Source organism: Asterias amurensis, chromosome 18 (assembly GCF_032118995.1).
Source record: "Asterias amurensis chromosome 18, ASM3211899v1".
NCBI classification, from domain to species: domain Eukaryota; kingdom Metazoa; phylum Echinodermata; class Asteroidea; order Forcipulatida; family Asteriidae; genus Asterias; species Asterias amurensis.
Genome location: NC_092665.1, coordinates 4,352,684 through 4,378,902, shown reverse-complemented (window position 1 = coordinate 4,378,902; position 26,219 = coordinate 4,352,684). Strand labels below are relative to the sequence as shown.

The 26,219-nt window shown below is 39.3% G+C and overlaps 2 protein-coding genes across 2 annotated transcripts in view; one reads left to right on the top strand and one right to left on the bottom strand.

The window, feature by feature from the left end:
• The first annotated feature begins 636 nt into the window (after positions 1 to 636).
• LOC139950732 (uncharacterized) overlaps positions 637 to 26,219 on the top strand; it is a 157,915-nt gene continuing 132,332 nt past the window's right edge. The window contains exons 1-2 of the mRNA XM_071949525.1: positions 637 to 725; positions 770 to 2,001. Coding sequence (XP_071805626.1) covers positions 637 to 725; positions 770 to 2,001 — 1,321 coding nt within the window. The remainder of the gene's footprint in view (positions 726 to 769; positions 2,002 to 26,219) is intronic.
• On the bottom strand, positions 7,224 to 26,000 carry LOC139950735 (tumor protein p63-regulated gene 1-like protein). The gene is made up of 5 exons (XM_071949529.1): positions 25,661 to 26,000; positions 17,996 to 18,090; positions 16,076 to 16,252; positions 11,166 to 11,322; positions 7,224 to 10,567 (listed from the first exon to the last, which is right to left on the bottom strand). The coding sequence occupies exons 1-5, from the start codon at positions 25,922 to 25,924 to the stop codon at positions 10,364 to 10,366; spliced, it is 897 nt and encodes a 298-aa protein (XP_071805630.1). The 5' UTR covers positions 25,925 to 26,000; the 3' UTR covers positions 7,224 to 10,363.

Below are 26,219 nucleotides of genomic sequence, written 5' to 3'. Positions count from 1 at the left end.
AATAGCGCTTAAACATGCGGAATCGCAGCCAAGTTTTGTTAAGTATGCGGTGTAGCAAAAATCCTCAATTTACGCGAACCCAACTCTTTCATTACATCACCGTTTAGAATGACAACACTGATTATTGTCATGCAAATTCTATATAAATCGTCGCCACTATAATGGAAAAAGTTTTAGATTTGGTAACTACATGACTCAATAACATCCCCTCCCAAAACTCAAAATTATTGATGAAGTTAAAGGAACACGTTGCCTTGGATCGGTCGAGTTGGTCTTTGAAAAGCGTTTGTAACCGTTTTTTATAAAATGCATATGGGTAGAAAGATGTTGTAAAAGTAGAATACAAGGATCCACACAAACATGCCTCGAAATTGCGTGGTTTTCCTTTTATCTCGTCGACTAGCACGTCGGCCATTTATGGGGGTCAAAATTTTGACTCCCATAAATGGCCGACCGTGTTAGTTCGCACAGTAGAAGGAAAACCACGCAATTTCGAAGCAAACTTGTGTGGATCATTGTATTCTACTTTTAAAACATCTTTCCAACCATATGCATTATATAAAAAACGGTTACAAACGCTTTTGTTTTGACCAACTCGTCCGATCCAAGGCAACGTGTTCCTTTAAGCGGTGCGTGATGAACTTCACTGGTGTGCGATGCTTTATAAACAAGTACAACCAAGTTACCTTGTCAGTCAAGTTCATGAATGAAATCACTCTTGTGATGCTTATTACACGGAAAGACATACAACCAAAACTTGGTATTTAAGTGCATGCACATTCATTATTACTCAATACTTTCCTACAAGCAACTTCTCATCCAACTTCTTCATCAAACAACTTCAAGGAACCAGATTCAATACAATGGATGGAAGGATGTCTAAAGTGTTGCTGGTGTGTGTTTGGTGTTCACTTAATGCAGGCGGACTCCTGATGATTGCCACTGCTCAACCAATTGCAACAACCACACCAGTGGTGTCGGTGACATCGGTGATCTTAACACCAGCGGCTGATCGTAAGGAGGGCGGGCGGGTTGTTATAAGGTGTACCGCTACAAACCTCGAGTCGGACCATATTGTGGAGTGGAGGTCAACTCGACCCGATACTACTCTGTGGTGGAAAGAGTCTAAACAAACAAACATTAACCGGTATGTGTTCAAAACAACCTCTGCACAGAGCGAGATGGTTGTACAAGACTTTACGATAACTGACCTGCAGATTGAAGACTATGATGAATATGTTTGTAACGTCAACCACCCTATCAGAGGAGGAGGGAACACAATTATAGCTACATCCAGCGTATTCCTGTCAGCTCCACTGTATCCAGTATGCTCCCCTTCTGGACCTTTAACAGTGTACACTGGTACAAAGCTACTCTTTAGGTGTCTATCCGAGACTGATAACCCTGCAGATATAGAAATCCATACAATTACTGATCACAGAAGCCACCCCTGGACATATTCAAGAGTCGATGGTAAGGATACATTATCATTGAATTTGACTGTGCCTGCTGCTGATGATGGTGTTGCATTTAACTGCTCTGTGTTACAAGGGAGTGGTACATGTATAATTGGACCAATCAGTGTGACGAATTCGACTAGAACATCAATCGAACCTGAGACAACCCCAACCCTCCCCATCAACAACCAGCCCTGTTCTTGTAGAAAATGGAGTGTAGCTTTCGTAACTACAATCATTTTGTTCAGTTTATCCATAATCGTAATCGTTCTTGGTGCATTTCAAATCTTCAAAATGAGACGCGTCATCAGAGAGACCGAGACATCTCAAATTCCCAAAGCTGATCCCTACACGACGCTGCAACCAACGGATGACAAGAACACAGGATACACAGAACCTACTACGGCTACACCTACCACACAAGAAGCCGAGAAGGAAAGCCAAGAGGATGGTTACCTTCGACCACGGCCACATCCCAAGGAGCAAAGAAGGAATCATCAAGTCACTGTGCACGTTGACCCAGCACCAAGCTCAGGAACAACTGGCATTAAACACACCTACTACAAACCAGGTTTAAAGTAGATACGGAAAGTCAGTGAGCGTTTTATTAAAAAAAAAAAAAATTAATCGATGTCATGCAAAATGTGTTATTGCTTTTTCACTTCTTTCTCGTCATCCAGATGGCCGATTGATCTCAAACTTGTCTACAGGTTTATCAGTTTATGTAAAAGATGATTTTATTGTGGGGTCATCATCTCACGTATGTCAGTCACGTACATTATACAAACAAGCAAACAAATTGTGCATGGTATGTACGCTGTACATTGTGCATGGCATTTAAAAGAACACATTTCCTTGGATCGGACGAGTTGGTCTATATGAGAAGCATTTGAAACCGTTTGTTATGAAATGCATTATGGTTAGAAAGATGTTTTAAAAGTAGAATATAATGATCCACACAAGTATCACTCCAAATTGCAAGGTTTTTATTTTACGTCGCGAACTAACAGGTCGGCCTTAATGAGAGTCAAATTTTTATGGCCGACCGTGTTTGTCGACGATGTTAAACGAAAACCACGCAATTTGGAGGCATATTCGTGTAGACCATTATATTCTACTTTTACATCTTTCTAACCACACCGATTTTATAACAAACGGTTACAGAATGCTTTTCAAAGACCAACTCGACCGATCTAAGGCAACGTGTTGTTCCATTAAGGGATTGGATTACCAAAGCACCGCCTATTAAGAAACAAAAGTGATTCAAAAAGATTTCCAAAATGATCCACGAGTTACGCGGTTAATTTAACTGTTACGTTGTATTTGATCTAAAAAAAAAAGTGTGGGTTATATCCGTATCACTCGATATAAAAACAAAATTGGCTCAGTAGTTATTAACATTTTGATAATTATGTTTAAAATTTTCGCCTTTATTGTTAAACTTTAATGAAAGATTGCATCAATTAAATTAATGTTTAACACTCGTAAACATGTGTTTGCTTCATGAGATTACTTGTTTTTCATTGTTAACAACCTTCAAATACGTGTAAAATATACAGTAAAATCGAATGAAATGTTTGCACTAATGACTTCCAGCGTATCCGTCATAGCTCTAGACTACCAACATAGGTAAAACGATTCTGTGTAGCACAATTTCGTGGAAACCGGCGAAGAGGTCAAATTTGTTGAACAGTTTCCTGTTGTGCAATAAGCTGATTTATATGCTAATCGTCACCATTCGTAGTGAAAAGGAAATACATGTAAATGGACCTGTGACATGATGCAGCAAACAGTTAACAGTGCCCCACTTCCGGACCACTCTATGACAGAAACAATAGAATAGGATCTAAACCATGGGAACTACAGTACAAAACATTTAACTCGGAGGTATACGGATGGGGGAGGGAGGGGTAATGATCGGGGAAGGGTATGAATAAGGAGACTCTCCTTATTCAGAGGGTCCGGGTATGGCTGGGGTCTGGGTACGGATCGGTGTGTGGGTATGGATCAGAGAGGGGTCTTGGTATAAGGGAGGGAGGGCCTGGGTTCAGGGGAGAGAGCGGTCTGGGTTCAGGGGGAGAGGGGTCTGGTACAGATTGGGGAGGGATTTGGGTACAGGAGGGAGGGGGCTTGGGTATGGCTGAGGTCTGGTTACGGATCGGTGTCTGGGTATGGATCAGAGAGGGGTCTTGGTACAAGGGAGGGAGGGCCTGGGTTCAGGGGGGGGGGGAGCGGTCTGGGTTCAGGGGGAGAGGAGTCTGGTACAGATCGGGAGGGATTTGGGTACAGGAGGGAGGGGGCTTGGGTATGGCTGAGGTCTGGTTACGGATCGGTGTCTGGGTATGGATCAGAGAGGGGTCTTGGTACAAGGGAGGGAGGGGCCTGGGTTCAGGGGAGAGAGCGGTCTGGGTTCAGGGGGGAGGGGTCTGGTACAGATCTGGGAGGGATTTGGGTACAGGAGGGAGGGGGCTTGGGTATGGCCGAGGTCTGGTTACGGATCGGGAAGAGGTCTGGGTACAGGTGGGGAGGGAGTCTGGGCACGGATCGGGGAGGTGTCTGGGTACAGAGAGGGTTAGGGTACGGGTGGGGTCTGGGTAAAGGTGAGGTCTGGGTTCAGGTTGGGTCTGGGTCGGGTGTGGGCCCCTCTTGACATCCCAAAAGGGGACAACTTCAATACAATTACCAAACAGGAGCAATGTTGAAATATTTTGAAATATATTACGGGTGGTTAATCTCAAGAAAAAACTTTGTAAACAAAAAATCTATTTCCACCGTTTGCTTTCAATCCAACCTTTTGAAATAATCCAAGTCTAGAGCATAAGTTGAATGACGTTTGATTTCTTTCTTTTTTAATGTCACAAAGGCAAAGAAAACTCTGCAAGCAAAGCAAAATATTTACAAAACAAAACCTTCAAATCGCCCAAGCCTATGCAAAATTCTCTTCCATCCACTTCCCTCTCATAACATTCACTTGTTACAAATTGTTGGACAACAGTTGGAAAATATCTTTATTACTTTACAAAATAAACCGATGAAATGAAAGAAATAAGTGTTTTCTGGCGCTTTACCGACGAGACTTTTTTGGACACAAGGTGGCAGCAGACACTGGATTTGCGTAACAAGTACCTGTCTTTATCTACGTGGATAAAGACAGGGGCCCAGTATGAAATAGAGCCCTGGTTATCTGCTGCCACCTAGCGTTCCAAAGTGTCACACTGAATAGTATTATTGCAGTTGTTCATGAAACCATAGTGCAAGATCGTACGTTTTAAAGCAGAACTTTAAAGCAGAAAACAACAATCAACAATTTGAGAATTTGAAAGAAAATAATGATGAAAACTATGAACATGAAAATGAATTGTATACTCACATATCTACATATGTCTCTCCTCTATTAGTAAGCTATGCCTCCTCTGTTTTCATGCATAATATTGTTAGTCTAAGAAGAAGGAAAAGTCAAGACAGATTTGGGTTCAAGAAAGTTTCCAGAAGTCAAATAGAAATAGTTGATGGATAAACAAAACATAGGTCAGAGGTCATAGTGAAATAGAATTATTACAATAGGATGATTACAGTACTTAAGGATTACAAGATGTAGAATAGACAGACAATTGGCATTGACAGACAAACAAGCATGGACAAACAGACAAACAAACAGATTCAGACACACAATTGAAGTTATAGACACTCAGATTCATGTAGCTTATATAAATATTAATACAGAATGGCAGGAAACCAGATTGACACCCCAACAAATACATTACATACATAGAATGGCAGAAAAACATCAATACCCCCTAAAAAACATAAGACAAACAAGGACAAATTAAACAATAGCTTTTCTTTCTTACTTAAACCAGTCCTACACCAGCTGCATCAAATAGTTCTAAATCTTCTTTAAACTTTATACCAAAGTTAAAAATGAAAAATATATAAGTTTGGCTTTACAAATTGCCCTTACCACGCTGTGTACTTGTACATATATGGAGTATCACATCCAAAAAGAGAAAACAAATAACTCCGGAAAGCTTTGTACAGAAACCTTGTGTGTTCTTAAATTGCAATGAGTTTCTATTTAAATAAACTTTGTGTGAAAATAAGATTCAACATTGTAGCAGGATTTTGGTGTACAGTGTACATGTATATGAGAATTTAACTGATTGAAGACCTGGGCCTTATTTCATAGAGCCCCTTAAAGACACTGGACACTATTGGTAACTGTCAATGACCAGTCTTCCCACTTGCTGTATCACAATATATGCATAAAATATCAAACCTGTGAACATTTGAGCTCAATTGGTCTTCGAAGCTGCGAGACAATAATGAAACAAAAAAACCACCCTTGTCACTCGAAGTTGTGTGCTTTCAGATGCTTGATTACGAGACCTCAAGTTCTAAATCTGAGGTCTTGAAATCAAATTTGTGGAAATTTATTTCGTTCTCGAAAACTACTCCACTTCAGAGGGAGCCGTTTCTCACAATGTTTTATACTACCAACCTCTCCCCATTACCAAGTAAGGTTTTGTGCTAATAATTATTTAAGCAGGAAATAGTACTTTACAATTGTTCTGCTAAGCAAAACAAAGCAGGATACCAGTCATGATGTACATGTTACACGCTATTTTGGCTGGCAATCCTATTCTGGTAAGCATAAGTTTGTTGTGCTTAGCTACTTTGTGTGCTTAATGAAATTGAATCCTTTTTGACAGAACTACCGGTACAACCCTGGTACTCGGATAATCTACCACGAAAATAACTAAAATAGAAAAACACTTTATGTTAAATTAAACATCAGGTGAGCTCTACTAGAACTTAATCCCTCCATATTTTACATTTCATTTGCTTTAAGCATAACATAAATATAGTTTTTAAAATATAGTACGTGCAGATGAAGTTTTTTGTTTCATAGTAATAAGAAACCTATATTTCCAAATTGATTTCAGTGTATGACCAAAACTAATATTTACACAAATATTCTCAATCCTCTTCTGTATAGTTTCATCTCAAAAACCTTTTTCTTTGGCAGCCGATTTCACAAAACTTTACGCAACTGCGTAAGTCCACTTGCGCAACGTTTATGGCGCAGCTTACGCCATAAACATTGCGCGAGTGGACCTACGCAGTTGCGTCAACTTTTGAGAAATCGGCTGCTGGACTGTACAATGTAAAGAAAATTCATTTTAATTCTATCTTCTAAACCAAGTAAGAAATTAGTTTTGACTGCTGCGTTATAATTTAGTACTTCATAATAATATTCATTTATTGTTTTGTTCTTTCCCAGCTCTGTATGGCTTATAAATCTTATTCTCTCTCACTGTTTTTCTAAGATTGCAAACTGTTTGTATAATAGATGGATTGCACATGACAACATTGACCACCATCTTTGATGTAAAACAATGGAAAGAGTCCTTCTGAATCCTTCATTTCAGCAAAGAGGATATAGAAAGGAGTTGGGCCAATCACGGTTATATGCAAACTTAAAGGAACATGTTGCCTTGGATCGGTCGAGTTGGTCTTTGAAAAGCGTTTGTAACCGTTTGTTATAAAATGCATATGGGTAGAAAGATGTTGCAAAGTAGAATACAATGATCCACACAAACATGCCTCGAAATTGCACGGTTTTCCTTTTACGTCGTCGACTAACACGGTCGGCCATTTATGGGAGTCAAATTTTTGACTCCCATAAATGGCCGACCGTGTTAGTTCGCACAGTAAATGGAAAACCACGCAATTTCGAGGCATATTTGTGTGGATCATTGTATTCTACTTTTAAAACATCTTCCCAACCATGCATTTTATAAAAAACGGTGACAAACGCTTTATATAGACCAACTCGTCCGATCCAATGCAATGTGTTCCTTTAAACAAGATTAAAGACACTGTTCTAGAATTGCAAAGGTTGTGGGTCCAAATCCCACCCGAGTAATAACCCCTTTCATTTTTGTTCACAGAGCTCAGGTACATGTTGTACTGAGTAAACAGTGCTAACAGTATATGGGTGGAACCAAAAACTAGCATTCTTAATCCTTGATGCAAAGTTCAATCTATTAAAGTAAATCCCTTTATCAAAGACATTTACTTTAATAACTAAAAAATACAGTCCCCCAGTCCCATATACTTATCCAGCCTCTTACATGTATATACAGTTTATGATGTTTTCAGTCCGTCGTCAATTGAATAATCAAACATAACTCAAACTAGCCCTGGCGGCCTTACACTTTCGTTTTGTACTACAGTGACGTCCTGGACATCAGGGTACATTTCTGGTGCGGAAAATTTTCACAGCTTCATAACTCAAATCTTACCTGCAACAAGCCACTAATTTCAACAGATTCACACTCCATGGCAGCAAATGTTTTTCTGCGGTGGGTTTTGATCGTCATAACTCTTCACAAATCCGTCATTTTCATGAAATAATGCAGCTCCCAACGCTAAGGAATTCCCATTTTTGTTCTCACAGTCTGCCGTGTGTACGCAAGACGCACGACGCGCAAATTGTGCTGTTAACGCTGTGCAGTCAAGATACGGTGATCATGCGTCTAAGCTTGCATCATGCGTCTTGCACGCGAATGTATACGCGTACGCACGACAACAGACAACACTGTGAGAAAACGATCGATACAGGAATTTTTTAACGTTGGAAGCTGCATTATTTCACGAAAATGACGGATTTGTGAGGAAAATATGAAGACCAAAACCCACCGCAAAAAAAATGTATGCCGCCATGGAATGTGAATCTGTTGAAATTAGTGGCTTGTTGCAGGTAAGATTTAAGTTATGAAGCTGTGAAATTTTTCCGCCCCAGAAACGGGCCTCAGTAGTTAGGACTCTGTTCCTGTGTACAGAGAAAGAGTCCTATATAGGGCTAAACTCAAACCAACATTCAGTGACTTACTTTACTTACATTTGATCAGGCCCCCCATGTTCCGTAAAATTAACCCAATAATGTCCAAATGTTGAATTACATTCTTAACTGATATAGCTCCACATCCAACACACAGAAGCAATTTTAAAGGAACATAAGGGGTTACGTGTATTTGTTTGTATATCATTTAGTCACAACAAAACTCTATAAATTTAAGTGCTGAAAGCTTTACAATTGTATTTACAATAACTAAAGGGTCTGTGTACTATTTTCTAACACAATGTCCACAGATTTACATTAAAGACACAGGGACACTATTGGACACTATTGGTAATTGTCAAACGCTAGTCTTCTCACTTGGTGTATCTCAACATACATGTATGCATAAAATAACAAACCTGTGAAAATTTGAGCTTGATTGGTCGTGGGAGTTGCGAGATAACTATGAAAGAAAAAACACCCTTGTCACACGAAGTTGTGTGCATTCAGATACATGTACTTGATTTCGAGACCTCAAATTCTAAACTTGTGGTCTCAAAATGAAATTCGTGGAAAATTACTTCTTTCTCGAAAACTACGTCACTTCAGAGGGAGCTGTTTCTCACAATGTTTTATACTATCAACCTCTCCCCATTACTCGTCACCAAGAAAGGTTTTATGCCAATAATTATTTTGAGTAATTACCAGTAGTGTCCACTGCCTTCAAAGGGAAGCTTTCTTCTATCATTATCTTCAAACCGTGTAAGTAAAATGTAAATCTGTGGAATTTCAAAAAAGTACCCAAATCCTCTATAACTGCATCTCCTGCATGCTCAAAGTCCTTGCCAAACCCAGCTCCTCGTGTCATTTCACACACAAAAACCCTTCGTCTTCAAAACTAACTTCTCATGACAAAAACTTTTAATTCAGAAAACGCCTTAAGGCCGAGTCACACTGCAGCATTAACAAAAACGATAACGATAACGACGCAAAGAGAGCGCATTCTATTGGTTGAATTGCTCCCCGCAGAATACGCCCACGCTTATTCAACCAATTGTTGGCGTGCATTTTCAACATTCTCGTTTTTCGCTCTTGTTATCGCGGCCTGTATGACCGGGCCTTTAGTCTTTGAAGAATGTCTTTAAATGCCAAGTCCCATTATTGAACTTTCCTTGAATAAATCAAAATCAAACAACAATTTCAGTAGAGAGGGAGTGGCTAAGAGTATAATTGCGTCAAACTTATCAACAAGATAAAGAGATCTCCAAGCTAGCATATACATTATCTCTAACTTGCAATGAAACAATCTTAATAAGACGCAAAAGGAGCCAGCATACCTGTAGGGGTGTGATAGGCTGTTGAGAACAAAAAATGAACTCTGAGCGCAAAGCACGAAAGCATGCAAGCTCGGAAACTTGCGAGCATGAAGCCCAATATTAATATTTATCTTCTGTTCTGGGGCGTTATTAAATGGTTTTATCTTCATTTTTTTTATGAATTTGATCCTTAAAAAAACAATCACATCCCTGTACCTGCAACTTTACTTTAGGACTTCATCTTCAAAAATAAAATCACTTATCAACAATTCTGTTACATCTACCACAACCCCCATATGGTGTGACATCACAGTTTGCCTATAAACAACAGAGCCCAATTTCACAGAGCTGCTAAACAGACGATTTTGTGCTTACTGTACAAATTCCATTTCATATTGCTGCTTACCGTAAGCACATGAAAACCCATGCTCAGCTTCCCGTGCTTACTAATACTGTATGAAAAATGAATGACGTACTTGTAACAATGTAAAGCCATGTAGAACACGCAAGATGGCCACCTAATTTTATTGCTAACTCGTGAAATCCCCTTTATGCTTTTGAAGCAATTTTTCTGCTACAGTTAGCATGGAAATTTGCTTCCATTAAGCAGCGCTATGAAACTGGGCCCAGTAATGCTCTCAAGCAAACAATAAGTGAATACAGCCACAAAAATAAATTCAAGCTTTCTTCATATATTTTGTATCATGTACCTTCATGGACGTCTAGCAGTGAAATTTGCCCCCTCTCTAGAAGCTAACTCCGCCCCTCTCTCTGTAAAACCCAAGCCGACTCTGGTTATGTACTGAAGAGGATAAACCCAGAAATACGTCACATTCAATAGGAGTCTCGACGATAGTCAGGGTACTAGACGCTGCATTACTCAATGCCTGGTTCTGTTTCTGACGCCAGGAATTGATGGCTTGAATGTATGCTCCCTTGAAGGTGTCAATCTAAGAAACAAGTAAAGAAACATCGTCAAAGAATAAGACGAAGGAATATCTTAGATATCTGAGTGTGTTGGTGTGGTCCAGGGTGTGGCTTGTCAATGTAAGCCATTGGATATTACCATCAATCTAAACCACCTAGTGACTTTTTTGTTTTATGCATCTTTTCAAAGATTGCGCCCAACATTTTTAAAATTACATGTACTAGCGGGCATCAGCATGCCAGTGATTAAGTTTTTTGGTCGGTACGTTGATCCATGGTTCGTCAAAGCTTGTTAACACCTACACAACATGTATGATGAAGGTATTTATTGAAGAAAAATGACAACAAGTAGAATTACCCTGGATGAAATAAAGGTATTATTTTCCAGTATAAATGTAAGACTTCACGCGGCGATCGTCAAAAGAATTCAATCGTTAGCAGAAGGGCGCTCCAACGGGTAAGACGCAACAATGTTTTAGGGGTCTAAAAAGTCAGATACAACGCGTCTTATCCGCAGGAAATTTAGGTACCCCCTTAACAGTCCATACGGATGTATGGACTTGGGTATCATCCATCGGGAGCCTGGCTGGTAAAGCAGAAATCACTATCTCCCCATCTTACCTGATAATTCTCAGCTTCCCTCGTGCTGTTATGCTCCAGTGGGTGGCTTGTCAATGTAACCCATGGTATGGTGCCACAAAATGGGTTCCAACGTTCTGCGAATGATGGTTGTCGACCATGGCTCCAGATAACGCGCACACCAGTTCCATCTCGCGGGCTGTAATTAAATCATTGAAACTACTTAGTTACATGTAGCTAATAACTAGTGTGGTAGCCAAGAGTGTCATGGCCGAGTGGTTAAGAGCATCGAATTCAAGTTCTGGTGCGTTTTCACCGGAGTGTGGGTTCGAATCCCGGTCGTGACACTTGTGTCCTTGAGCAAGATACTTTACTATAATTGCTTCTCCTCACCCAGGGGAATAAATGGGTACCTGCGAGGGTAGAGGTTGATATTGTGAATGAAAAAGCCTTTGGAGCAATATAAACTGTTGCCCAGGTTGTATACTCCCAAGGGAGCTGAGAAACATTAAAAAAGGGATGTTATTGGCCCTATGACCAGGGCACTAATGTAAAGCGCTTAGAGAATTAAGTGTTAGTTATTAGGCGCTATATAAATTGAAAGTTATTATTATTATTATAAGGTAATAATAATAATAATAATTATTTGGGGGGCTAATCGTCCTTACTCGCAGCTAGAGCTGAGAAGCAGGCATGCAAGGGCGCATTCAGCTGCCAGCTACATCAACCCATTATGACCACGGAGCACAGCCAAGATCGAAAGTGTTTGACTTTTTCCTGAGGGAGGAAAAACCGGATAGTCTGGAAAACCCTAGTGGCACAGCAGAGAACCAACGCACAACTCAACTCACCTATGGCCCCGACCGGGAATCGAACCGGGGTCACCTTGGTGAGAGGCGAGCGCTTTACGCACAAGCCAACCGTGCCACCCCCTAAGGTGGGCAGTGGTGTGTGCTGGGCGGGCCTGCCCAGAACTAACAAATTTCACACAGCTTTCTGAGCAAGATACACTGTGCAGCCCTACACACATCTCCCCAGATTGCACTTCAGTAATGATAGCCCCAATATTTAAACATGAATAATTTTGTTGAACCGCTCTCCCTTGGTGAACTAAATTTGGTTTAAATGTAGAACCCACCACCAGAATTTATGTAAATACAACACTGCTAATATAATGTTAACAGTTTGTATAGACGTACGTGTAGCCCCAATTTCAGTTTAAAGAAGCGCTGGAAGTTGGCAAATGTAGGGAGAGAAAGATAAAAGTTAACAGATTTCTTTGTTTATTTTTCTGACAAGCCAGGGCCCCCATTTCATAAAACATGTACATGTAAGCAGTCATTCAGCGTCCCTTAGCAGAATTTCTACTTCATAAAGCTGTTTACCGTAAGCAAGGGTAAATGCTGGCTAACCCGCGGTTAGCACATGAGTGACGTAACAAAGCAATTCCATGGTGAACATACATGTTCTGCTAGCTTGAGAAATCATGTTGAAATACATTTATTTTTCTGCTACAGTAAGCACACAAATGTGCTTCCGGTAAACAGCTTTATGAAATTGGGCCCTGGACTAGGTTAAGTCAGTAGGCTGCCAAGATTATTTCCCATCGGTCTTAGCACAGTGTAAATGTTAGATTAAAGTGATTGATTATCCGCCGTGGCTTAGAGCCGAAGGGCCTGCATGCCATTTTGAAAAAAGAGGGCTTCTGTGTAATGTTTCTCAAAACTGTTAACCCCAGTTCAACATCAGAGTGTTTGTAGTTTCATTTCAATTGACCCAATTTACCTGACGTCATGCGCCATATTGGTGGGCATAGTCCCTGTGCGTTATTCAGTGAAGTCAGTGAAGCGGGCATTTTTTTGGATGGCGCAGCGTTTACACGTGACTGCCAACCAAAATGGTGAGGGTACCACAGTCGCCACGTGTGACGTGCGTGCAAGGGGTCAATAGTCAGGGTTTCAACAGTGTACAAGGTACCATAGTTTATGGTTTTGAACAGCCAAGTTTTGACAGTTCAACAATTTTTGTGCAAATTATGCTGGTCAGAATATTTCACGTGTGTGTACAGACGACACTTTTCATTGCACTTGGCCGATTCCAAACAGAGGATTTGTAGACTATTAACTTTAATGTAGCATTAAAACAATTGCCGGGATCTTTTTGTGTGGCGAGGGTTAACTCCACAAGACCACAAGCTCAACATTTTTAAAAATGAGAAAACTCTCTACAGTAGCATCTGTTTTATGTCTACATGTATAAAGAACAAACACAACTTGATCTCATTCGTCTTTTTGAGTACAATAATGTAGGTCTAACAAAGTACTTAGATGATTAGAACTGATTATGAGTATTCAACATTTGAACATCTTTGCATTTTTAGTAAAGATAATCCCCAGCTTGTAATATATCTTACCTTACCAGAGACATCTCTGGGTATTAAGGAGAAGACACCAATCTGCCGAGCATCTACAGCGATATGATTGATACTACGGTAGGTCTGGGCGACTAGTGTGACTAGTGTTGTAGTCGCAACTATTGATTGCTAAATCGAGTCGCGACTACCGTTTTCAACTACTCGATTAATCATGCTGCCACGACTACTACAAAAATAGTTGTGACTACTAACAAAATAGTCACGACTATTCAGGACAACATAACTTACTTGCAAAACACAATCCGACATCGGTGACGCAATCCTTCAATCCTTCCATCTTGAATTTTACTATATTGCACCTCCGGCAAACACTGCTACAATGCATCTTTAGAATTAAAAAATTTGTCGCGACTAGTGTTTTGTAGTCACGACTATTTGAAGTGCGATGAGTCGAGTAGAAAATTTCACTAGTTGCCCAGGCCTAAATAATACGTTGTATTCTCTAACAGACCCAGATAAAAAGTCATACTTTTAGATCTTACCTGACTAGAGACTTCTCTGGGTACGAGAAGACACCAATCTGCGTAGCATTGACAGCAACCTGATTGATACGTTTGTATTCTCTCACAGTTCCAGATAAAAAGTATTAAGATCTTACCTAACTAGAGACTTCTCCGAGTAGGAGAAGACACCAATCTGCATAGTATTGACAGCGACCTGATTGATACCTGTATTCTCTAACAGACTCAGATACAAAGTCATACTTTTAGATCTTACCTGACTAGAGACTTCTCTGGGTAGGAGAAGACACCAATCTGCAAAGTATTGACAGCGACATGATTGATACGTTTGTATTCTCTCACAGACCCAGATAAAAAGTCATACTTTAGGATCTTACCTAACTAGAGACTTCTCTGGGTAGGAGAAGACACCAATCTGCAAAGTATTGACAGCGACCTGATTGATACGTTTGTATTCTCTAACAGACTCAGATACAAAGTCATACTTTAAGATCTTACCTAACTAGAGACTTCTCTGGGTAGGAGAAGACACCAATCTGCATAGAATTGACAGCGACATGATTGATACGTTTGTATTCTCTCACAGACCCAGATAAAAAGTCATACTTTAAGATCTTACCTGACTAGAGACTTCTCTGGGTACGAGAAGACACCAATCTGCAAAGTATTGACAGCGACATGATTGATACGTTTGTATTCTCTCACAGTTCCAGATAAAAAGTATTAAGATCTTACCTAACTAGAGACTTCTCTGGGTAGGAGAAGACACCAATCTGCATAGTATTGACAGCGACCTGATTGATACCTGTATTCTCTAACAGACTCAGATACAAAGTCATACTTTAAGATCTTACCTGACTAGAGACTTCTCTGGGTAGGAAAAGACACCTATCTGCAAAGTATTGACAGCGACATGATTGATACGTTTGTATTCTCTCACAGACCCAGATACAAAGTCATACTTTAAGATCTTACCTGACTAGAGACTTCTCTGGGTAGGAGAAGACACCTATCTGCATAGTATTGACAGCGACATGATTGATACGTTTGTATTCTCTCACAGTTCCAGATAAAAAGTATTAAGATCTTACCTAACTAGAGACTTCTCTGAGTAGGAGAAGACACCAATCTGCATAGTATTGACAGCGACCTGATTGATACCTGTATTCTCTAACAGACTCAGATACAAAGTCATACTTTAAGATCTTACCTGACTAGAGACTTCTCTGGGTAGGAGAAGACACCAATCTGCATAGTATTGACAGCGACATGATTGATACGTTTGTATTCTCTCACAGACCCAGATACAAGGTTATACCTTAAGATCTTACCCTACTAGAGACTTCTCTGGGTAGGAGAAGACACCAATCTGCAAAGTATTGACAGCGACATGATTGATACGTTTGTATTCTCTCACAGACTCAGATAAAAAGTCTTACTTTAAGATCTTACCTGACTAGAGACTTCTCTGGGTAGGAGAAGACACCAATCTGCATAGTATTGACAGCGACATGATTGATACGTTTGTATTCTCTCACAGACCCAGATAAAAAGTCTTACTTTAAGATCTTACCTGACTAGAGACTTCTCTGGGTACGAGAAGACACCAATCTGCAAAGTATTGACAGCGACCTGAATGATACGTTTGTATTCTCTCACAGACCCAGATACAAGGTTATACCTTAAGATCTTACCCTACTAGAGACTTCTCTGGGTAGGAGAAGACACCAATCTGCATAGTATTGACAGCGACATGATTGATACGTTTGTATTCTCTCACTGTTCCAGATAAAAAGTCATACTTTAAGATCTTACCTAACTAGAGACTTCTCTGGGTAGGAGAAGACACCAATCTCCATAGTATTGACAGCGACCTGAATGATACGTTTGTATTCTCTCACAGACCCAGATACAAGGTTATACCTTAAGATCTTACCCTACTAGAGACTTCTCTGGGTAGGAGAAGACACCAATCTGCATAGTATTGACAGCGACATGATTGATACGTTTGTATTCTCTCACTGTTCCAGATAAAAAGTCATACTTTAAGATCTTACCTGACTAGAGACTTCTCTGGGTAGGAGAAGACACCAATCTGCATAGTATTGACAGCGACATGATTGATACGTTTGTATTCTCTCACAGTTCCAGATACAAAGTCATACTTGATGAGCAGGAAGCTGTTATCGGTCAAGATGGCCAGTCGCTCCTTCTCATGATCCCAGTGGTCAATTCTAAACACATAATAAATCAAGCCATGGTCAGATTGCATCCAACGTTTGGTCTCTTAACTGTTAGTAGCGCATTCGCATTCGCAGGAAATATGAACCCGGCTTTCCATATCAAAATTGTACATCTATGTCACTTTTGATACTTTCAATGTATAAAGCCCGGTTCAGTTTTTCACGCACTGCATGTACAATTTGATACGTATACAGCACGGTTCATATTTTCTACGAATGCCAATGCGATACAAGTTCTGACGTCACGAATTCCCAACGAATAACTCACATCAGTTGACTTGTGCTCAACTCTTGCAAAAACATTCGCTGCGAAAACAGCCATGTGACAACAAAATTTATTTATTTATTCCTTCAGGCTTTAAAAACATCAAAAACACACAGCAACAATAACAGAAAATGTAAGATCTAAAAACATTCGGAAAACAATGAGGGACATAACAAAAAAACAAAAAACTGACAGAAGCCTAGGGATTGGCCAAATTCACTTCACATTCGCAGAAAGTATGAACCAGGCTTAAAGGCAGTGGACACTATTGGTGATTACTCAAAATAATTATTAGCATAAAACCTTACTTGGTGACGAGTGATGGGGAGAGGTTGATGGTATAAAACATTGTGAGCAACGGCGCCCTCTAAAGTGCCATAGTTTTCGAGAAAGAAGTAATTTTCCACGAATTTGATTTCGAGACCCCGGATTTAGAACTTGAGGTCTCGAAATCAACCATCTAAACGCACACAACTTTGTGTGCATGGGCAGATGGGTATTTTTTTTCTTTCATTATTATCTCGCAACTTCGATGATTGAGCTCAAATTTTCACAGGTTAGTTATTTTATGCATATGTTGAGCTACACCAAGTAAGAAGACTGGTCTTTGACAATTACCAATAGTGTCCCCTTCCTTTAAGACTACATCCAAGTCATGGAAATCTGGCTAAGCGCTGTGGCTAAGGCTAGAGTTGTTGGCTGTAGTGTCAACATTGAAAATGTAGGCTTTTTTAAGGCCTGGAATTTCATCTTTGAAAGGGCAAGGAAGGCCATTTTCATTTTGCAAAGGACACTTCCATCTTGATGGCAAACTTTTGAAAGGGCACCAAGGCCAAGACCAGGGGCAACAGAGGCAAGGCCTGCATTTTTAGCACTCTGGCATGTCTGGACACTTGTACGTACATGTAGTCACTATCAAAGCTATCATTTTGCACATGGCTTAAAGTCATTGGACACTTGGTGAAAGACTTCTCTTGAAATATTATTCCATGAAATGCTTTACTTTTTGAGAAAACATTCAAACAATTACCAATTCTCGATATATCTGTATGTCGGAATTACGGATTTATTTTAAACACATGTCATGACACGGCGAAACGTGCAGAAACAAGGGTGGGTTTTCCTATTATTTTCTCCCGACTCCGATGACCGATTGAGACTAAATTTTCACAGGTTTGTTATTTTATACATATAAGTTGTGATACACGAAGTGTGGGCCTTTGGACAATACTGTTTATCGAAAGTGTCCAATGGCTTTAAGCCTCCTCTGCGTCTTCACAAAGAGACAAATTGATCCCAAATTCTGTACAAATGCTTGAAACATTCACTGCTGTCACTAACTTTCAGAACTAGCACATGTACTCAAATGAACTGCAAATAGATTTGCTATTATGGACAATGCAGAAAATTTGAGAACATGGGGTAATTTTGAAATCCTAGATAAGACAGATGAAACAGATGAAACTTACTCTGTTAACAGCCACACTCCCAGGACCTGTCCATCCAATTGCTCAACAATTGTAGCCTTTTTGCATTCAAGAACAGCCTCTTCAAGACGCCCAACCTGCATAGAAAAACAACAAACAAACAAATCAAATCAATAATAATAAACAACCCCCTTCTTGGAAAATATTTAAGGCACTGGATTTGAAAATGGTTTTGTAGACACTTAAGGCCAAGGGTCAAAACAGTGCCGTGCCTGTAAGAACAGCCTCTTCAAGACGCCCAACCTGCATAGAAAAACAACAAACAAACAAACAAATCAAATCAACAATACTAAACAACCCCCCTTCTGGGAAAATATTTAAGCCACTGGATTTGAAAATGGTTTCGTAGACACTTAAGGCCAAGGGTCAAAACAGTGCCGTGCCTGTAAGGTTGTAAGAACAGCCTCTTCAAGACGCCCAACCGGCATTGAAAAACAACAAACAAAACAAACAAATCAAATCAACAATACTAAACAACCCCCCTTCTGGGAAAATATTTAAGCCACTGGATTTGAAAATGGTTTCGTAGACACTTAAGGCCAAGGGTCAAAACAGTGCCGTGCCTGTAAGGTTGTAAGAACAGCCTCTTCAAGACGCCCAACCGGCATTGAAAAACAACAAACAAAACAAACAAATCAAATCAACAATACTAAACAACCCCCCTTCTGGGAAAATATTTAAGCCACTGGATTTGAAAATGGTTTCGTAGACACTTAAGGCCAAGGGTCAAAACAGTGCCGTGCCTGTAAGGTTGTAAGAACAGCCTCTTCAAGACGCCCAACCGGCATAGAAAAACAACAAACAAACAAACAAACAAATCAAATCAATAATACTAAACCACCCCCCTTCTGAGAAAATATTTAAGGCAATGGATTTGAAAATGGTTTCGTAGACACTTAAAGAAACACGTTGCCTTGGATCGGACGAGTTGGTCTTTGAAAAGCGTTCTGTAACCGTTTGTTATAAAATGCACATGGGTAGAAAGATGTTGTAAAAGTAAAATCCAATGATCTACACAAATATGCCTCCAAATTGCGTGGTTTTCTTTTTACCTTGTACACTAACACGGCGGCCATTTATGGGAGTCAAAATTTTGACTCCCATAAATGGCCGACCGTGATAGTTCGCGACGTAAAAGGAAAACCGTGCAATTTTGAGTGATACTTGTGTAGATTATTGTATTCTACTTTTAAAACATCTTTCTAACCATATGCATTTCATAACAAATGGTTTCAAACGCTTTTTATAGACCAACTCGTCCGATCCAAGGCAACGTGTTCCTTTAAGGCCAAGGGTCAAAACAGTGCCATGCCGTGAGGTTGTAAGGTTATACTTACATAGACCCCCCACACCCCCCCCCCCCCCCCGCCCCCGGAGAACCCCCACAAACTTTACATACTGTGTAAAGTACCCTCGGATGACAATCTCTAAGTGAAAGGCCACATGTACACCCTTAGTTTATAATAGTTTAACTTTTTAACTGCCTCCCACTTAATGCAAGTTGTTTCACAAGCCCTACGTGTCTACAGTTATTCATACAAGACCAGGGGTTGATTTCACAAAGAGTTAGGACTAGCCCTAACTAATGTATGCGTAGTCCTAAGTTAGGATGAGTAACTCGTCCTAAGTTGGGATGAGTAACTCGTCCTAAGTTGGGATGAGTAACTCGTCCTAAGTTGGGATGAGTAACTCGTCCTAAGTTAGGATGAGTAACTCGTCCTAAGTTAGGATGAGTAACTCGTCCTAAGTTAGGATGAGTAACTCGTCCTAAGTTAGGATGAGTAACTTGTCCTAAGTTAGGATGAGTAACTTGTCCTAACTCAAGATAAGACTAGTCCTAACTCTTTGTGAAATCCACCCCAGGGCCCAATTTCATGGAGCTGCTTAAAGGCAGTGGACACTATTGGTAATTACTCAAAATAATTCTTAGCATAATACCTCACTTGGTAACGAGTAATGAGGAGAGGTTAATAGTATAAAACAATGTGAGAAACGGCTTCCTCTGAAGTGACTTAGTTTTCGAAAAAGAAGTAATTTCCCATGAATTTGATTTCGAGACCTCAAGTTTAGAATTTGAGGTCTCGACATCAAGCATCTGAAAGCAAACAACTTCATAGTTATCTCGGAACTCCGACGACCAATCAAACTCAAATTTTCACAGGTTTGTTATTTTATGCATATGTTGAGAAGTGAGAAGACTGTACACTACATGTACATGTACAATGTTTTATTGTTTGTCTAATATTTGTTTGCCTTTACTTTTTTCTTGCATGCATACGTAGGTCCAGATTTTAATAATTTTTTATTTTGTTTGTATACCTTTAATTTTCTTTCTAGTGTTTTTACTGTACTATATTTTCAAATAGTAGTTAAATTTGCATCGGGATAAAGAATATTAATTTTGGTTTTTACCCATACACCGATGTGTGTTAGCACTGTATACTGAGTACTTTCCCGAGTCCTGTGAAAAAATATCACAGGCATGTTACTCGGGTGGGATTCGAACCCACGACCTTGCAATTCTATTTTTAAATGTTTTAATAATGGACACCTTTTGAAAATCCCTGTTCTCTCTGAAATGTTTCCCCATTGGTAAAAAAAATTAATAAATACAACTAAATTGGCAAGGGTGCCATTTGAGTGTTGGCGATAAAAAAAATTATGCTGGTCAGGGTATTTCATGTGTGTACAGTCAACACTTTTTATTGCACTTGGCTATTTATGCTAATGCACATTGTAACAGTACAACGTTTCCTTGTGAACTGTTCATGTATGCATGCATTCTAAATTGACAATCCTGTTAAAATGATTCAGTTGCTCCTCAACAAAATCCAAAAATTATGACCAGCATTCTGTCTGCACAAAACATGTTCAGTCTAGAAAACGTGTTTTGGGCAGACAGAATGCTGGTAAATATTTTAGTATGCAAAATTGATGGACACCTAGCGTCCGTCCGGCAAAGTCATTATTTTATAGACAACAACATCATCTCTGTTGTCTGTCTGTTCAGAACATTTGTAAATCTTTCATAACGTATTATCAAAGTAAAAACAATTTTAAACACACTGAATATGGTGTGCATACATTGAGCGTGTGACGATGTCAAATGGAGATACTTTTAATCAAATTTAGAATACCATTATTGAGTTATGTATGCTAATGAGTATGGGGATGATGTTGTACATGACCTTGTAGATGCACCCACTATAATGCACTATCCACTGATCTATTAACGAATCTATACAACAATGTGAACAGCTGGTCCCACAAACATCATCTATACACACACACACACACACCATGCAAAGTGGGTTTTGCTTTTAAAGGCAGTGGACACCTTTGGTAATTGTCAAAGACAAGTCTTCTCACTTGGTGTACATGTACATACCTGTGAAAATTTGAGCTCAATTGGTCGTCGAACTTGCGAGATAATAATGAAAGAAAAAAACACCCTTGTCACACGAAGTTGTGTGCTTTCAGATGCTTGATTTCAAGACCTCAAATTCTAAACTTGAGGTCTCGAAATCAAATTCGTGGAAAATTACTTCTTTCTCGAAAACTGCTCCACTTCAGAGGGAGCTGTTTCTCACAATGTTTTTTACTACCAACCTCTCCCCATTACTCATTACCAAGTAAGGTTTTATGCTAATAATTATTTTGAGTAATTACCAATAGTGTCCACTGCCTTTAATGTAAGGCGTACATGTTAGGCATGTTATACTAGTTGTAGTTACAGGGACAGGGAATGACTTCGTCCAGCATTTTTAAAAAACTGCAGCAAAAATGTAGACTGTTCTTATTTTGTGTACGATGATTTTTTAATCATGATTTTTTAATAGCAATTGAAACAATTTGTGTAGTATTGCTCTACATGTACTATACAAGGGAAATCGTTCACTGGTGGAATGCAATAGGAGCTTTAAAGAAAACACAAAAAATAAAAACCCCAGTAAAGTAGATGAGCACTGTATATTTTGTATTTAACCATGGATGAAGGATTTAACTGTGTCAGGGTTCTCCACAGGGTTAAACTTTGTCCCGGCGCTAAACCAATCCTGCACTATTGTTAAAGCCATTGGACCCTTTCGGTACAGAAAAAAAAAAAAAAGTTCACAGATTTACAAATAATTTACAGGGTTTACAGAAGGTAATGGTGAAAGACTTCTCTTGAAATATTAGTCCATGAAATGCTTTACTTTTTGAGAAAACGGTAAAACAGTATAAATTCTCGTTAACAAGAATTACGAATTTGTTATAAACACATGTCATGACACGGCGAAACGCGCAAAAACAGGAGTAAGTTTTCCCGTTATTTTCTCCCGACTCCGATGTCCGATTGAGCCTAAATTTCCACAGGATTGTTATTTTATATATAAGTTGTGATACACGAAGTGTGGGACTTGGACAATACTGTTTACCGAAAGGGTATAATGGCTTTAACCATTTAGCCACTGTACCGCCCAGCCGCCTATAGCGATACACTGTATGCAGTACGAGGAAACCTCGCTAGCTTGTGTTTGTAGAAAAAAAGAAACATCAAAAGAAAACTCGATAGTCATTAGTAGGTCTACGCATTTGTTAATATATCTAGTTGTTATAGATCGTTATTAATTTTCCCTTCACAGTTGACTTGTTGCAGCTAATGATGATGAAATAATTTTGCTCTTACGAAAAATAAACTGCTCATTAGTAAACAGGAAACTGTTCATCATTTATGATGATATTGTCGAAAGTTAACGCCTTCGCATTTAATCAGTATGAGCATTGAGCCAGACAAAAGCTTTGAAAAGCTATTGTGTCCATTTTATCCGTTTATTGTTCCCATGAGAACTTGTACTTTTATACAAATATTACCGAAAGGGTAAAAAATTGTGCATACACATTAAGCCATGGCTATCTTTGAAAATTTGAACTACGATTCCAGTAATTTACTGCAAGAATCTTGAGAAATTGGATTTCAGCAAACTCGGGCAGTGCAGGGACTAAAGGGTTAAGCCATTATACACTTTCGGCACAGAAAAAGAAAAAAAACACAGATCGAGACCTCCTCCAAAAAATCGCATCGATGTTATAATCATGGGGAGCCATCGTCTGAACCGAATGCCTGCGATCGTAACGAGGGACCGCTGCTTTGACACGTGTAGAACTATGGAGGAAGAAATGGGCGAACTATAGCATGCATATACATACATGTACATACACGTGATGTATATCTGCTCAACGCTGGACAAGGATCCGTTTGGCTGGTAGGTTTCGTGGCCGGATGCTAGACCAGTCCAAACCTTGAAGCAAAAACATCGTTCAATCGGAAGCAGAATACGTCTTTTGGCAAAGCTTTTTGATGTTTTAATTCACCATTTGTTATGTCTCATCAATAATTCCATATCTAAAAAACATTTTCATTCAACAATGTAGCGTTTTTAATGTCAAAAACTCTATTTGATGCGTGGAACTTTGTGTTTTTCTTCGACTCGAACATGACTCGACGTTGCTGGATCGCTGCAATTCAAGACAAGCTCAAACCTTGAAGCAAAAACATCGTTCATTCGGAAGCAGAATACGTCATTTGGCTAAGCTTTTCGATGTTTTAATTCATTATTTGGTATGTGTCATCAATAATTTCATATCTATAAAGCATTTCCATTCAACAATGTAGCATTTTTAACGTCCAAAAAGCTATTTGAATCGTGTTTTTCTTTTTTTAGCTTCGAAAACGTAACCCACTTCCCGCCGGCCGCCGGGATGAGAGTTACGTTATCGCAAATGTTTGTAAAATATTCTACATTTTATGTGACTTAAAATGAAATAGATTTCAATGTAATTGATTTATTTTATTCCTTTTAACATGTTTAACTATAAGGTTTTTGTTTTAACTCAAACCTCTTGCTTGTAGACTTTAGTCCATGCAGTCAAGCCTACCCAAACGAGGGACGTATGTTTACATGTGTGTGTGTGTGTCGTGTGAATGCTCGCTATAAAATCGCACGCGGTAAAGGTGACAGACGGCTGGCGCCCTTAACCAGGGACCCTCGTTTGCAGCGCTCGTGTGAATGGGCCTTAACATGTACGTGTAGGCCTACATGTACATTGTATCATTGTACAAGTCTGGTGTACATATTGTACTTATGACAAATTTAACAATAAGTTCATATTTAATTAATGGTTGATCGATTCCTTGATCCTATGCGTTGTGTTATTCCTATGCGTTGTGTTATTGAAACTACAAGTGTATGAGTTTGAAACACGAGTTTGTGTATGACCACAGAAGAAGTGAAGATTGGACTGGTATAATTATTTACAATGGTGTAAGTTAAATGTTATTGCTACATGTAGGTAACTTATGCCACGGTCACAGGTCACCAAGAAATTCAGTGTTTTTATCAATTTGGAGCATGGCCAAAATTGTATGGGCTCTACGCTTGCATGGGCATAAACACATGTGTCGAGAATTGAAACACATTATTGAACATAGCAATATCAAGCTTTTCACATGAAGAATTATTAGGGGGTCTGAAACGGGGTTAATTTTTATCAGAAGTTTTAAATTGGTGTTTTCAGCAGTCTGTAGAGAGAAAAGGGGATGAGATACCTTTGATTTGAAGCCACATTTTGAGGTTTTTTTTTATATGGGTGACTGTCACCCTTGGTTATTGTACAATGTAGGTATAAATTGACAACTACAGTTGTATATTTTTGGAAAGGCATATGAAAACAGATTACAAAATGCAAGTACTCTTTGTCGCAAGTCGTGTTCACTGACACTGACACTGAAGGAAGGGGTGGAAATGCCCACTTTAGGGAAATTTCTTTTTTTGATATATACGTTATTGTTAATTTCACATGATGAATATTGCAATCGGATCTGGTTGGGAGGGGGTTGCATTTAAAAGCACTGGACACCTTTGGTAGTTGTCAAAGACCAGTCTTATCACTTGGTGTATCTCAACATATGAATAAAATAACAAACCTGTGAAAATTTGAACTCAATTGGTCCTCGAAGTTGCGAGATAATAATGGAAGAAAAAACACCATTGTCACATGAAGTTGTGTGCTTTCAGATGCTTGATTTCGGGACCTCAAACTCTAATTCTGAGAGGTCTCGAAATCAAATTCAAATAATATTTAGGTGGAAAATTACTTCTTTCTCAAAAACTACATTAGGCCTACTTCAGAGTGAGCGAAGCCCTCGGGCCATTCGTACCAACGAATGGCGCGCACCTCAGGCATTATCCTATTGTACTTGTTGTAGAAAACAAACGAAAAAGGAAAACGCCTAAATTCTGTCAACACATTTTCATTTTTGGTAAGTTTAAAAAAAAAGAAATATCCCCTCGCCCACAAAGAAAAAACAGGAACAACTTTTCAAATTTTCACGTTCAGTTCACGCACGGTCATGACGGTATGAATGACATGACTGAGTCTCACTCCCCGCTGAGCTGAGAAATGACAGAAAAACACCTGCTGAGCTGAGAAATGACAGAAAAACACCTGCTGAGCTGAGTGTTGTAAAAAAAATGCTAAATTCAAAATTAATAAATAGCCTACTAAAAGTTTTAGCAAAACAATATTTTTACGTTGACATTTTCATATCCAAAACGAACACATTCAACAAATTTCTTTCAGAAATGTACAAGTCCGAGAACCAACCTTGGAAGCGTAAAACCCACTTTGCACCCCGGGTGTTAGCGGCGCGCTCTGCGGTCGGCCCCTCACGAAATTCCCGTTGTTTGTGCCATTGGAAACTGCAGTTGGAACATTGGTTGCTGAACGGTTGTCATCTGCCAATAAGTTGCCAGTTTCGATACTATTTAAGGACAAAGTACCACCTCTGTATGCAACTTCAGGCGTTGAACCATCGTCGAGATTATCTTCAATGCTAGTATTTGTATTTGCTGGATTGTTGTCTGTCATTTTGACGAGAAAGTATGCTTTTCAGCGAAAACAAAATTCAGTCCAGTTATGTTTGTGAAATTTGGCTCCACGAAATCACGAGATAAAATGTTGTCTGGTTTCCTGCACTTGTTATTTGATTTTTAAACGATATAAATTAGACTGGTTCTATAATAAAATGTTTCAACGGCTGTTTTAAGTTGATGTTATTTTCACTGAACAAAACTTGCTACATTTTGTCTTTCAGGATTATAAAAATGCCCATAATCATGTGAATAAGAAAGAGAAATTTCAACAACAAACTTAAACATTAAAA